This window comes from Rhopalosiphum padi, chromosome 1 (genome assembly GCF_020882245.1).
Source record: "Rhopalosiphum padi isolate XX-2018 chromosome 1, ASM2088224v1, whole genome shotgun sequence".
In the NCBI taxonomy this organism is placed as follows: domain Eukaryota; kingdom Metazoa; phylum Arthropoda; class Insecta; order Hemiptera; family Aphididae; genus Rhopalosiphum; species Rhopalosiphum padi.
The window spans coordinates 24,317,897-24,333,351 of record NC_083597.1 but is presented as its reverse complement, the minus strand read 5'-3'; the positions used below and the strand labels follow the sequence as shown (position 1 = coordinate 24,333,351).

The window sequence follows — 15,455 nt, the reverse complement described above, 5'->3', positions numbered from 1 at the left end:
TAACCCATAATAAGATGCATACCTAGATTTCAACAAAATATAACCTTCGAATGATGAAAATGTTCGCAAAATTCATACTTGATAGAAGACTAGTACAATAATACATAAAATAAAATTCATTGCATAAATATAAGATAAATTAATCAATTTTAATATGAAAACTCGAATAAGTTTAAAATAATATTTAATTAAATATCACAAAATACTTTATTAAAATATCTCAGTCATAAAACATATTTAAAATAGCAAACATTATTGTAATACACTATTAAAATAATAATATTAACAAATGGTTATTGGTTATAAGATAAACAGAAATAAACATACCAAAATCACCACAGGGCATAAACTAAAAACGTAAATCTTATAATCTTATTTTTATTCAATACTTATATAGATATAAGATATACCTATGTATAATAAATATTTAATATTTTCATTAAAAACAACGTCAAAGAAAAACACTTTTACTAAGTAAATATTATGTATTTATAATAACTACAAATAATTAACATTATTTTGAATAAACGAGAAATCAAAACATTCAAAACAGTTATATTAAATTAAATTTTTTAAATTCCCAACTTTAAAAATCGTATTTTGTTTTATTTGGGCAATTATAAAATTTTATTCATACCTATTAAAAAATGTATTTTAATTTAAGAGTAAATATTTAATGATATAATATATAAATAAAATCTATTGTAATAAAGAAAAATATTCTATTATTTTGTATGATGAGAACATTAATTGTATTCAAAACAGAACAATTTATATTTTTTACCTCATTGAAATTCATCGATCTAAAGTTTTTATCACTTTAATCCATTTCCTTTGCATTATTAACGCTTTCAGTTAAAGTTTTTTAAAAATCTCAAGTACTAAAATATTGAAGGAAATTAAATAGTCAGTATAGTGTCAGTATAATGAAAAAAGAAACATTTTCTTCATTTCAAATTTTAAACATTTATACTTAGGTTTATATAAATTTAAAATTCAAAACTCAAACAATATTAATATTAAATAAATGGTACAATTAATATTCAATATAATCACTTTTAAGTCAATTGCATAGCTATTATTTTTAGTATGGAAATAAACGACAACGGCATTTAGTATAACAATGTTGCCATTTCAACTTATTTAATAAATAATTACAGCGTTAAGATTGGTGGTCTCTGTAAATCAAATTCTAAGTCCCAAAATCGTACAGGGTATTATATTAGTGTATATGTTTACCGTAAAAAAAAGGTTTATTATTATAATGGATTATTATAAGTGAATATTTTTTTTTATACATGAGTAATATAATAAAAGGAGTTGCCTAGTGGTAACACTACTCTTACTTGTTGAAATATTTTAAATTAAATATACTTAACGTATAATATATTTTAGATTCAAAAAGCTCGGTAATTTTCAAGTACTTTTTTGAAATAAACTTTCCTATCTAATTTTACGACCAATCAAAAAAATATATTTCACTATTGTCTTAATTCTATACAGTGGATTTCAACATCAATATTATTCGTGTTTAAAATTATCTACCTATTTATTTTTTAGCAACTCATTAATTATTGATAATAAACTATAAAAAATACACAGCCGGCGATTCATATGATAATAAAACATAATTACATAATAATTTGTTGACTACAAAAACGTATTTGGTAAATGAGAACAACTTTGAGACACTGTAGAATCATATAGATACTTGAATTGCCTCGAAAAACCATTGATTTGCTAAATTATTTTAATATCAATTTAGTGAGGATGTACAAACGTAAAAACAGTGATGAGGTGATACCTACTTATACATTTTCATTTTTTTTTTTGTAAAATACTATCTGATCTTGCTCAGCGTTGTCTGTGACAAATTAAATAATGCCCGTTGACTTACCCCGTTTTAAACTACATTAAATGTAAACTATAGTACTATAATAAGTCGTGCACATTTTTAACACAATGATCAATGGTGGCTTTGACTAAGCACAAAATACAGATCTAAAATTATAATCAATCATAATAACTATACTGTTTTCTATGATAAATTGCAACTCTACACATAGGTATAAGCAAACATTTATTTGTTTATCATAAGCCAACCAATCCATGCTTGAAATTCTCTTGAAAATGCGAATTTTCGAAAATCCTTTCTTAGTGGACCCTTGTCTAGTGATAATACAATGAGAAAATACAATGAATACAATGAAAATGTCAAGTCTCTGACTATCATATTTTTGACCGTACCTACATTGATTATAAATTAAACAGCCGGAACTACTTATTTTACGTAAACGATATAATATAATATTTAACTTGTGAGACCATTTAGACAATAGATAATACTATAATAGATATATATTAATATCGTACAAAATTCTTATTTCTCTATGTTACGAGCATTCGTCGCACAACATATTTTGTCGTTTAGAATGCAAATTTGTTGAGTAGTAGTTTTGGGCACCTTTACTTTTATTGTCGAGTTCAAACACTGAAGGTGACCAACTATAATATTAAATATTCTATTGAGGGAAAATAATTTACGGCTAAAAACCAAACCGCACGCACTGCACCCGCGCTAGTATGACAATAATTGCATTTAACGTGCACGAATAAATTGCAGAAATAGATCGTTACCATTGGCCTAAGTTGTAGGTAAAACGCGAAAATAATGCTAGAAAGTGAATTATTATTAAACATTATAATATTCAACCATTAACATTTAACCCCATAACTCTCGCGGTCCCTTCCGTGCATTTTGACCGCTGCCGAGCGTTAAACGCTCAGTTTTGAACAAACATAATTATCCTGTTACGCGCTTATTTTGCACCGTAGTAATTGCGAGCAAAATAAATACTTTTCAATCGTCCACTGTGCTTCCTAAATAATTGAGTAAACAAAACGTAAAAAAAATCAGCACCGTTGAAAAGCGCGTCTGTTTTTAGAGTAACAATAATTATTTGCTACCTGTTACCCGGTCCATATACACATGCATCACGCACGCCCGACCGACTGAAATTGTACGTTTTAACAACAACAAATTTAACACGGAAATTGATGTACCTTTCCATTCTGTACTTTTTATTTTATTTTTTTACGTTTTTCTATAACCACAAACACGCCATTATAATAATTACCGTATTATAATATACGCGATCGTTGTGATATTATATGGTGACGCAAACAATGAATCATGAATACCGAGAATACATATTGTAATGTTACTTACCCTATCAAAAAAAAAAAAAAATTAATATTTTGTATTCCAAGTACAAATACCCTCGGTGTTCACATCATTAATCCGTGTCCTTTGACAATTATTTCCGAATTATTGGGAAGCTAAAAAAATATTAAACACAAAATACAAGTAGACTTTTTGAAATAATATTCGCGTCAATCATCCACAGTCAATTTTACGACGGCAAACATAAACTATAATTTTTACCAATATTGCAATATTTGTTGTTTCCTATTTACATATAATGTAATAATATCGATGGTGATATTATTAAATATCACTCGTTGGGCAGGATTTTTTTTGTTACCATTACATTTCTATTGCGTCATATAAACATTTTTATGAGTATCTATTGCTAATGGACATATTTATTGTTTATAAATTACATAATATTTCAAAATTGTTATGCGAAAATATTATAAATTATTGATGCAAATTAAATGAATTCGGTTCAAAAATATACTCGTATAAGGTATAACCTTCAAGATTTTGAGATAGTGACATCTTCAGTTAAACTATCCAGAATTAATTATTGTATCTCAAGAACAATATATAATGCTTATTGCAATTTAATACAGGTAGAGAATACAGTACAATACGAAAAATTTATTTGATAATTGATGAATTCGTTCACATTCACGTCCGATGCCTAAAAAAAGTAAAAATTCATGTTCATATTAACTTGTTTTATAAAAGAACACGTTCAGGTATATGTTATAAAAAATAAGTAACAAGTACCTAATTAACAAGTACATTGGGACTTCCGTTGAAGTTATTATTTTATAAATCTTTAAATTAAAATTTATAAAAGTAAAACAAGCTTTAGCTAAAAAAATGAACATGTAATAAATTTTTAACTACAAAATAATTTACAAATTATATTAATTTTTTAACTTCAAATGCTTGTAAAAATTATCTAGCCTGCAAATTTCTAATATTTTTTACTGAGTGAAAATTGAAGTTTTTAAGGTTTTATTGATATATAAAAATATCAATTGTTTATAAACAGCTAAAAATATTTTGAAAATTATACAATATAAAATATAAAATGATAATATAATAATTTAGTGAACATTTTATTTTATTAGTGATTAAAAATAATATATATTATATATAAATAATATTAATTAATGAATTATTAAATAATAAATATACATTATTAATAAATACCTATTTCAAGTTTTTACGGTTATTTATTCTTGAAGTATAATAAAATAAATAAATACATTTTATCGAAAACTAATTTAGAATTTTCTCTTAATTTTTTTTTTTTTTGGTTTTTCCTATCATAAAAAAAATTAATTGGAATTTTTAACTTTAACCCCCCCCCCCCCCCCCCATTCTCCAAGTGTGAGTACCAATTAGATTTAATTTTCTACCAGAAATTACCGCAAAAATTAAAAATCAAAGTATTTTTACTTCTTAAAATATATAGTGATAAATCAGTAAATTTAAAAAATAAAATTTTGTTTTTCACGTTCACGGACGCGTTCTTACCCCACTAAGTAAAAATTTTTTTTTTAATAAAAAAAAAATACTATTATATAATTTATGACTTTATGAGTATACGTTGCGCGAATAATATAGATGAAATTTAAGTTATTAATTTATTTTCTTCACTTAGGTACCTTGTGTATGATAGTACTAATATAATATTTAGATTTCGAATTTAATCGTGATTGTTTGAGTAGGTAAGCTATTTAAAAAAAATGTATCTTAATTATTTCTTGATCTTATTTGATATACGCTTTGACTTACAGTTATATTAATCTTCTTTTAAGTTGATTAAAGCAATACGTTTTTTACTATATTTTCAATAAGGTTTGTTATCATAAACATTATTTTCCTTCCTATAAATACTACAGATATATTTTTTTTAATTAAAAAGATTCATAATTGTATTTACTCATTATTAAGAAGATTTTTCTTATTCTTTTTCATAAAAAAATTTAACAAAGTGATTAAATAAAAATTAAATTACTTAATAGATGGGTATTTAAGTTTTAAATTGAAAACTTTTATATAATAAAACGCAGATACCCACATAAAGACCAACTTGTGTTGTTTACCCAGGGCACGCATTTGATGCACTACACTTCTCATTTTTTGTATAGTCGTACTCACCATTTGATCTAATTTTCCGGTATTTCATAAATAAAATTTTAAAGTATATTCAACCTGTGAAGTATAACTCGTAAAATTCTGGTACTAAGAAATGATACTTAACTTTGTGTCGTTGCTGTTATCAGACGTTTGATGCGAATTTATAATAAAAAATATATTTACGTCATAATTTATTAAATTAATTTAATTTTTAAGTAAATTTAAAAATATATTTTTAATGCATTTTAATAATATACCAAGTATTATGATCACGTGGTATATAAGTATATTATATAGGGTTCTACTTCTACGACTACAAATACCTATTTAGTTTATATTTTTTCCCTCGTAAAAAAAAAGAAATTTATTGTAAAAACATTAAGAGTATACAATAAACTCAACTTATAAAATTAATGCGTACTCTCTTAAACTCGTTTCTGCTACCTATATAACTATATTCAAAAATATTTAAATTTTTAAATTCTCAATAGTTATACATGCATTATATAAACTAAACCATAACTAAAGATGTGTATTGGGTATTAATTAGTTTAAATGTTAACTTTTTAATTTAATAGTTAATTTTCTAACTTACTTAACAACTTAAGTACCTAGTTAAAATATTCTCTTTGTAATAACTTAGATATTTTCAGTCTATTAAAAAATAATACCTACATTAAATTAAAATTATGTTTATTTATATATACTTAATTAACTACTAACTAGTATCTAACTGCAACTGTAATTAATACAGTTTGAAATTAGTAAGAATATTATAGGATCTATTTTTAATAAAATTGAAGATATTATTTTTAAAAAAACAAATGAAAGTTGCATAATCACTACATAATATATGTGATCCAGATAGTAATTTATAAAAAAAAAATGTCTTTTTAATTTAATTAAGATAATTTATATTTTATCTTCATATAAAATTTAAAATTGTATATACAATCTTAAATCTTAGCATTAACTTAATTAACTTAAGTTAATTTTTTCATTAAATTACCCACATTTAATTATAATATTATAGAATGACATTAATATACCTATCATAATTATTCAAATAGTTACACTTTTAAATTATAAGATTTTAAATATGTATTATAACTTATTACTTATAATAATAATAATATTTATTTATAACTTATTACCTAGTTTCATAATTACGCATCAAGTATAAGGTTGCGAAAGATAAATGTTCATTATTTTAATTAAAAATATTCTTAGATTTTGGTTATTCAAAAATAAATTTGTGACAGATAACGATAATTTTTACTTAATAAGTATCAAGTTTCTTAATAGGTTTTTTTGTCACACCTAGACTGAAAGTTTAATTTTCTATACCGGGTATCCGGTTATAGCGCTAGAGAATGACCTTTTTCCGTCCACCGGACAGTAAATACTTTTTGATATACGAGTGGTGGTAGATATGGACATCTATTTTTCATGAGACTTTTCATTTTTTCATCACCCGCCTACCATCAATCTATTACAGTGCCTTCTCCTCTCCATCAACCGGAAACTTCATAAAAATACTCTCACGCCACTACTGGTTTTGTCTAATATATCATATACTGGCTATAGTAGGTTGGTTACTCGCGCGCATATGCTGTTCTATGAAAGAGTTTGGTGAATCTACACACTAAAAACGACAAGCACGATTAATAAAGCGACGGTCAGGGGCATTATCGATGGAGACTAAACATTCAGTTACCCCCTCCAATATCTTGTGGCTTTTTAAAAAATTTCGTAGTTTTTATAGTTCAGTATAATTGTGCTGTTTGTAGTTACATTATTCATTTACAATATTATATTCACAATAATATAATTGTACATTTCATATTATTATGCATACTTAATATTTATTACTTAAAATAAGTCGAATGATTGTGTAAATTTAAAAAAATGTATATTTTATTTTGTTGTCTTAATATGTGATTTTAATTGTCTATCCATAACATCTTAATAAAACGTCGTAATCATATGTACCGCCACCATCAAATAAACGCATACGATAGGGAATGTCATAATATTCAAAAATCAATTTAACTCTATTGTGTTTAATATTAGAGTAATTTTACCTGCTATAAAATTTAAATATAAAAATATTATTTATTACCCCCCTTCCCACCGTATGCTTTTTAGATATTTAATTTTAAAACAAGTTATGGATATTTTTAAATTGTAAATTTATTGTAAAATTAAAAATACCTACTCATAACTAATTTAAAAACTAAACTAACAAAAATAAGCCAACTTGGGACACAAAATGATACCTATTTTTATGTTTAAATTCAGTATCCCACAATAATATAAAAATATAAATATAAATACATAATTTGTTATTATGCGTTAATACAACGGATACATCACAATAACACGTGTGGATATGACGTCCCATCAAAATGTACTTATAAAAATAATTAAATAAATATATTATATTAATTTATAATAAGCAATTTAAAACTATATGCAAAAACTGAGTTTAAATTATGTGACATTATGTATAAACCTTTAGTTGCCTCCTACAAATAGATCTAGAAATACCACATACATTGATTATCTTCAGATACTAATCACACTGTAGTATGTATCTTAGTTCTAATAATTCATAAATTATAAATACCATTACCGTAGTAATATGTTAATATCGATAAAAAATTACAGAGGCATTACAAAAATAGCACCTATTATGTTGTGTGGCTCAATGTACGGTCAGTCTTGCAGAGCTAAATGCACGCACCACACTGCTACACACACCACCCACGATTGAAATAGTTCACTTCCCCCTTTACCAGTCAACATACTATCTTAAATTTTTAAACCATCAATTTCTATGAATTTTAAATAGGTATTAACTCGAAAGTAATTGTACTGTATTATTCAAATGAACTTGAACTTTATTATAATTAACTAAAACAAAAACATGTGTTGATAAAAAGTTTTAAATTAATTCAATTTAGATACCTAATTCATTTAAATTTAGAATAATCGAATAAATATGTATCATTTTTATACAACCATTCATCATTAACACTATTAACTACTTTATCAACTGAGTTATAGTACTTGTTGGTAATTTAAAATATATTTATATGATTTATACATATATGTTTATAAAACGTATTGGATCTAATACATTTGTTTGATATTATTGTTTTTACTCTATGCAGGCTGATAGCATGAAATCGGTACGTATCAAAACCACATACGAACATAAGGTTTCCGAACTAGTGATAATGAGATCCTATCTAATTACAAGAGCTAGTACGTTGTTATTTCCAACTGGCCGTATTAAAGTAATATGTGAAATTTCTCAATTCGACTTGTACAAATCGTCGTCTGAAATGGAACTGGTTGACAACGCACCACCAAAATCGGCACAAGTCATCGCTCCAAGTCTGTCACCACATTCTACAGGTAAAATAAGAGAACAATTAAAAAATTTGAAAACTAGTACTTGCAAAAAAATCTAAGTACTAGGTTCAATATCACTTGTTTGATTTTATTCAAAATGTATGGATAAAAGTATTAGGTACCTAATATTGATAAGTATGTAAATAAGTAAATCATTATTAGTTGTAGTCTATAATAAAACGGATTTCATGATAAACAGATACATTATTATGAATTATAATTTTAATTTTTAACGGACTACCAGTTGGTTCCTAATTGCCTAATTGGTTCCCACGAGCTTTCATAATAAACAATCTTGTTAAATTAACTTTTAAAATTAATATATATTCAATTAGCAACAATTTCCTTCTCATTTTATACAGACTTAGGACTATATAGAATTATTATAGATATATAAAATATTTCATACTTCAAACAATATCTAAAATAACTAGGTGTGGTTAAAAATGTTGCTCAGTTTAATATATTCATTTTATACGCTGTAATGCTGTATACGTATTGGTCAATCATAATATTTTTCCGTTAGGTTAGGTTAGTATTAAGTGAAACTTAACAATTAGGTACTACTAGATACAACAAGACATAAAATAATATTAGTACATATTTTGTAACAGTTGTTTATTAGATATTAATTTTATTTGGGAACCAATTCGAACACTTTATTTGACCTGGGAACCTATATTCTGCATTGCCCTTTTTAACAATGATTTATTTTAAAACAAAATACGCACAAGAATATTGTAAAATATTATATTGCCCGTTTTATTAAGCACAGCATCAGCTATCGGGTGAATAATATAGGTAGGTACCTATACTATATAGTATATCAATCTACAATCGGTAATAACACGTTCAAATATATTTATAGTAAAATTAATGGCAAACAAAACAAAAACTAAGCATTTTTAAAGATTGAATGAAAATTGAAAAGATAATACCATCATTATAGAGTCTCTTATAATCTATTTCTAAACATCATATACCTTATGTAATATGTATATTATGTTTTAAAATATCTAAAAAATATTTTTTTAATGTTTTATTAACGGCTACAGATACTACAACAATGATGTGAAATGCATTAGAAATATATTTTTTTTTTCATGTCTTAAAGTATTACTATATTACTATATTAGTATTACTATATTAATTATATAAGAAGTAGCTAACTAACACTAAAATATGAAAATACATACTATTCTCGATACGACGAGCGACGATATCCAATTTTTATTATTATCGGGAACGTTTATTTTCTTCTGCATGTCTTGTCACAAGAACATGAGTGGTAGACAATTTCAAAGAAATATGTTATAACACTAATCATTATAAATATTAACTGTATGTTCTTATCATAGAATATTTCTAACTTCTAGGTAAAGCTCCAAGATTACAGAATTGGGCGTCGATTATGTTCATCATGTTATTTATCGCCAACACCAAACTTCTGTAATTATTATAATATTCATAACTGGAAACTGAACTGACCGGCTACGTTACAATTATTCAAATAATACTATAAAATATATAATAATAAATAGAAAGTTGATATAGTCTTATAATATATAAGATAATTAAAAATATATATTATATTTTAATGATGTTTACCTAATGACCCGTGCAAACACTAGATTTTTTTTTAAAGTTAATGTGTTCTACTAATTTGTTGATTATGTGTAATTATTATTGTTAAGCTGATAAAAAAAATTATTTGATATAATAATTGTTGTTATTATTTATTGTGTAATACTTGATATACATTTTTTTTTTCAATTATCATCTGGTCAAAAGTCGCTCGACAATTCAAGAACAAATAAGTAAATGTTTTATTTTACCATAAAACCCTTGGAGATCGTTAGTCATAAAATATATTAATAATATATTGGTAATATGCCATGTTATTACTGTTATTACTGTTGCAATAACAAGATTCTATGGACTTTTGGAGTAGTATTTAAATAAAAGTTTGCATATTATGTAAATATATAAACATATTTGAGCTATAGCAATATACAGTGGCCAAGTGGGCAAATTCAATAAATATTTTGGTTGAATTAAATAAAAATGAATATGTGGACAATAATATTGTAATACCTACTTACCCACATAATTATCCTTGGAAAGTATTAGCTGATATCATAAGATACATGTCTAAACATACATAAATACCGAATAGATACAAATTTTCAAAAGAAATAACAGAGATTCGTAACAAATCATTTTGCGTGATTTTGCATATGGTAGATTAACTGGTAGGATAATATTTACAAGATGCATTTATATTTTTTATACATTGTATTTAGATATCTAATATAACAATTTGGATTTTTGTGTCGCATAATATTGTGCTAAACTATGATATAAAAAGTCTGTGTGCCACGTATCTGAATAAGTTTACATATAGGTACATAGAAAAATCAACGTACCTATACTCGTATACATGTACTACATTAAACTTGCAAATTAATAAAAAAAAAATCTCAGAAAAGTATACATTATGTGAACTAAACGTTTGAAAATATTTCAATATCTATACTTACCTAATAAGCCCTGTCATAATATTAAAAAGAGAAATATCATACCATTAAAATGTTAATAATAAAAACGTGCAAAAATCAATGAATAAAAAGTCTTGGTGAAATAAGTGAAGCTGAAAAAATATGTTTATTTATTATAGGTATTCTTTCTTTGTCCAATAGCCTATACATTTGTCGTAAGGGCAACGCTCTGGTTATTTACATTATTCAATTCACTTTCATCCAACTAATCGTCTGCGATGTATTCGTCTCTGTATTTCGTAAATAATAATAAATATATTTTTTAAAAATCTTAAACTAATAAATTATTTAAATAGATACCTATAGGACCTAAGTGTATAAATTAATATTAAAAAAATATAAATAAATATAGGTATTACAGGTACCAATTACAGCACGTACAAGTATTAGATAATTACACATTTATATAAAAAAAATATGATATATAGGTGCCTACGTGATCTATTAACTAACTATAATAGATATACAAAGTGATTCAAAAAATAAAAAAAAGTTACCAGCTACATACATAAATATTAAATTGAAAATATGCAGCACAACGTAACTAGGTACCTATTTTGTGTTGATATATGTACCTATACGCGAGTAGAAGAAAAAAATATGATAACATTACCTACTGCATATTCAGCAATACACAGAAAATAGGAATAACGCAGGCATTAGCCATATTTGTTGCCTTGTTGGTTTTTTTTTAAGATCGAAAGCATTTCAATTTCTTCTGTTTGAAATTGGATTTTGTATTTGCATGTAAATGTGACAACGGGCTACACTAAAACAAAGCCATCGATCGAATAAACGCGTTTTGTCAAAATGGCTATTACGGACACCTGGTGTGTATAAGTAAGTATATAAAACACGACATAGGTTTTTGAGCAAATAGTCAATAACAACAGAGATATATACATTATAAACAATGTACAGAATTCAGCAACATAATATATATCCCCTTCCCATAATATATATACATAACGAAATAAATTATATGGACGACTACTTACACATATTACATGTATCTTAAATTGTGTACTGTATACCTATATGATCGCAAATATTATTTTAAGTACATAATAAATATTAGGTACTTACCTGATAGACAAGATAGATATACTAGCTTGTATACCAGTCTGCTTGGTTATTTGTTTTTAAATGTTCTGGAACTGTGTTGGTTCTTCAATTGCCATGTAAATGTAACAATATGAAAAATATTTTAAGTTCGATAACATTTAAAAATTATAAATACATCTGCAGATCGATCACATTTTTCTATTATTTTCATGCATGTTGAGAATGTTTATACATTATACATCGAGACACTCATGTAAATGATTATGGTAAAAGATTCAATTACCTATTCAACGTCCTATTTTTTTGTCCCGTGTAAATTGTTTTTGTTTAAAATGCATTCACTTTTTAAATTATTCATAATATCCCTCGTTAGTATTGATAAACTGGTGAATCATTACTATAACACATTTGATTGTATAGTCAATATATATATATCTGAAAACGTGAGAACACATTATATTATTATAGGTATATTACTCTACAATATATACTCGTAGGTATAAACTACAATATATACTCGTAGGTATAAACTACAAATTATCTATAATATTTACTACAAAACAGTAAAAGTATTATAGAAAATGGCTTTGAGTTTTTGGAGGTGCACATTTTAAACTTGGAAGTGCACAAGTCTCGTGCTTATTAGTAACCATACCACCACCATTTCCCCTAATTCCTACGCAAATGGCTTCATTAGTACCTTTACCATACACGTCTATTCAATAAGCTCAATATAGGTATAACTGAATATAAGTATTAAGTAATATAATACTCCGTCTCAATGTCTCATAATAATCTCAAACGGTGGGAATATATTTGGCTAACGCACGCCAAGTAAAAACGTTAGGGATTTTTTGGCTACGGCCTATCGTCAGAAACAAAAGCTGATAACAAAAGTTAACGGAAATCGATTTAATCGAAAGATGTGTGTTATTATAATGATCGAACCAGACGAAAACCGGTCGCCACATGAGGATACTCTTATTTGGGATGAAGTATAAAAGGTATAGGTACAGACTTTAATGTTGGTTATTGCTAAGAGCTAATAATTATCTCAATATCTGTATATTTGTTTGATAGGTGTCAAATTAATTATATTTAAAAAATGTTTATACAAGCATCATAGGCGGACATCGGGGGACTTAGCGGGGCTTAGCTCCCAAGTATTTCAATAGACCCCCTAAAAATCAGCGGTAATATGTTATACTTGTGTTAGAAAGGAATGCGGGGTCACTTTACATTGGATTATCATAGCCCCCCCTAAAAATTCAACCAAGTGTCCCCCTATGACAAGCATACGACAACTATCCAGTTTATATTCTTAATTATAATAAATACAACAACGCAAGTTATAAACTTCGGCATTTTATCACTACAATTATATGTACCATGTACGACAATAAAAACTCAAACCACGCTTTAAGGTTAAACCTTAAAAATTAAAAGCACTAAACATTGTAAGTAACGAAGACAATTATTTAATATTTTTATATTTAGAGATATTATTTGTGTGCAGTACCTTGAAATTTATTTAAATATAAAGGAAAATCATAGGACATAAGTATGATTATAGTCATGTGGGTACAGCGTACACACAAAAAGAAGAGTAAACAATTTCATTCGGATATTACACAGCGCTTTTTCATCAGTGTGGTTATTTTTCTCCTTCGATTTTATCAGATTTTTATTACACACACAGTATATTTATTCGTTTGGGCTTCTTTATTTTTATCTCTTTCCTACTCCCCGATACGGATTTATCGTTTTTATTTTACACAACGTTGATACGCTACGTTTACAGGACCACATAAACCGCAAGCTTTAAAAAGCAGATAGATCATAGAAATAGAAAATAAAATTATCTTATGCCCCCTCAATCGCTTTATCCGTCTAATCTTACTAGCGCACGTAAATAAACTATATCGCACGATTTACAACGGTATTTTATAACAAACACTCAATACAAATAACAAGACATTTTTTAAACACCGCTACACACAATTATATTATATCTTATTTTACTAGGTACTATTAAAAAAAAAATTATTTGAATGTTGTTTTTAATAATATACGTAGGTGGTAGGTACCTACAATAGGTACATATAATATCTCTAAAATACAAACTGATAATAGTAACATAAATTGTTTGTGCTGAATGTTTATTTTAATTTAGTTTAACTGCATAACCGCTGCATTATTTAAAAATGGTATCATGTTTAAAACAAGATACATCAAAACACGATTTATTATAGTTTAAGCTATAACTTAAATAAACATATAAATACAAAAAGATAAACAATTAAATATACAATATAAATTTATTTTACTTCCGTCGCCTAATCCTTCACAACTGTCCAACCACCCTGGTACCCCTACAAGCCTTATCAATTTGAATTAATTATAACTACCCACTGAATTACCGAACATTCAAACATTAATTATCTATACCTATTTAGTATTTATAAGTAACCTAACCTAAGTAGGTAGGGCTGAAAATTGGATGCAATATAATTTTTATTTTACATTTTTTGATAAATTTAACTTTTTAGATATCTATATAGATGTATTTTAAGGCATTTTTAAAGTTACAGAGCGTTTTCACAAAATGTTAATTTTCTTTTACAAAAAATATTAAAAGAAGTGATAAGCCGATAACAATATTCCTATCTTAGACAAATGTCTTCACTTCTTTATTAACAGTAAGTATTAAGTCGCTGTATCCTATGTATGTGTTAAATTTGAATGAAATAATACATCATTGCATATTATGAAAAATGGTTCTGAACTAAGACAGACTGTCAGCCCATAATACTAAATATATATTTTCGATTCATATTATATAGGTACCTATTAATAATATTACTCAGTGATTTGAATTCGTATTATGTGATATTATACACACTGTAGAATAGAAATATTTTATACTGCAATGGTGTTAAATTTTTATAGTAAAATAATTATAATTATATCATTATAATTTATAACTAACATTTATGTACAAAACTGTAACTGTCAAAGTTACTAAAGTGAAAAAGCAAAAGTATTTTGCTTTATGTTTATTATAATTTTTA

At 25.8% G+C, this 15,455-nt stretch overlaps 1 protein-coding gene across 2 annotated transcripts in view; it reads left to right on the top strand.

Annotated features, from left to right (window-relative positions):
- LOC132917778 (uncharacterized) overlaps positions 1 to 10,496 on the top strand; it is a 75,633-nt gene extending 65,137 nt beyond the window's left edge. For both annotated transcript variants that reach the window (XM_060978665.1, XM_060978666.1), the window contains exons 6-7: positions 8,518 to 8,764; positions 10,138 to 10,496. In XM_060978665.1, coding sequence (XP_060834648.1) covers positions 8,518 to 8,764; positions 10,138 to 10,214 — 324 coding nt within the window. In that variant the 3' untranslated portion in view covers positions 10,215 to 10,496. The remainder of the gene's footprint in view (positions 1 to 8,517; positions 8,765 to 10,137) is intronic.
- Positions 10,497 to 15,455: the final 4,959 nt, after the last annotated feature.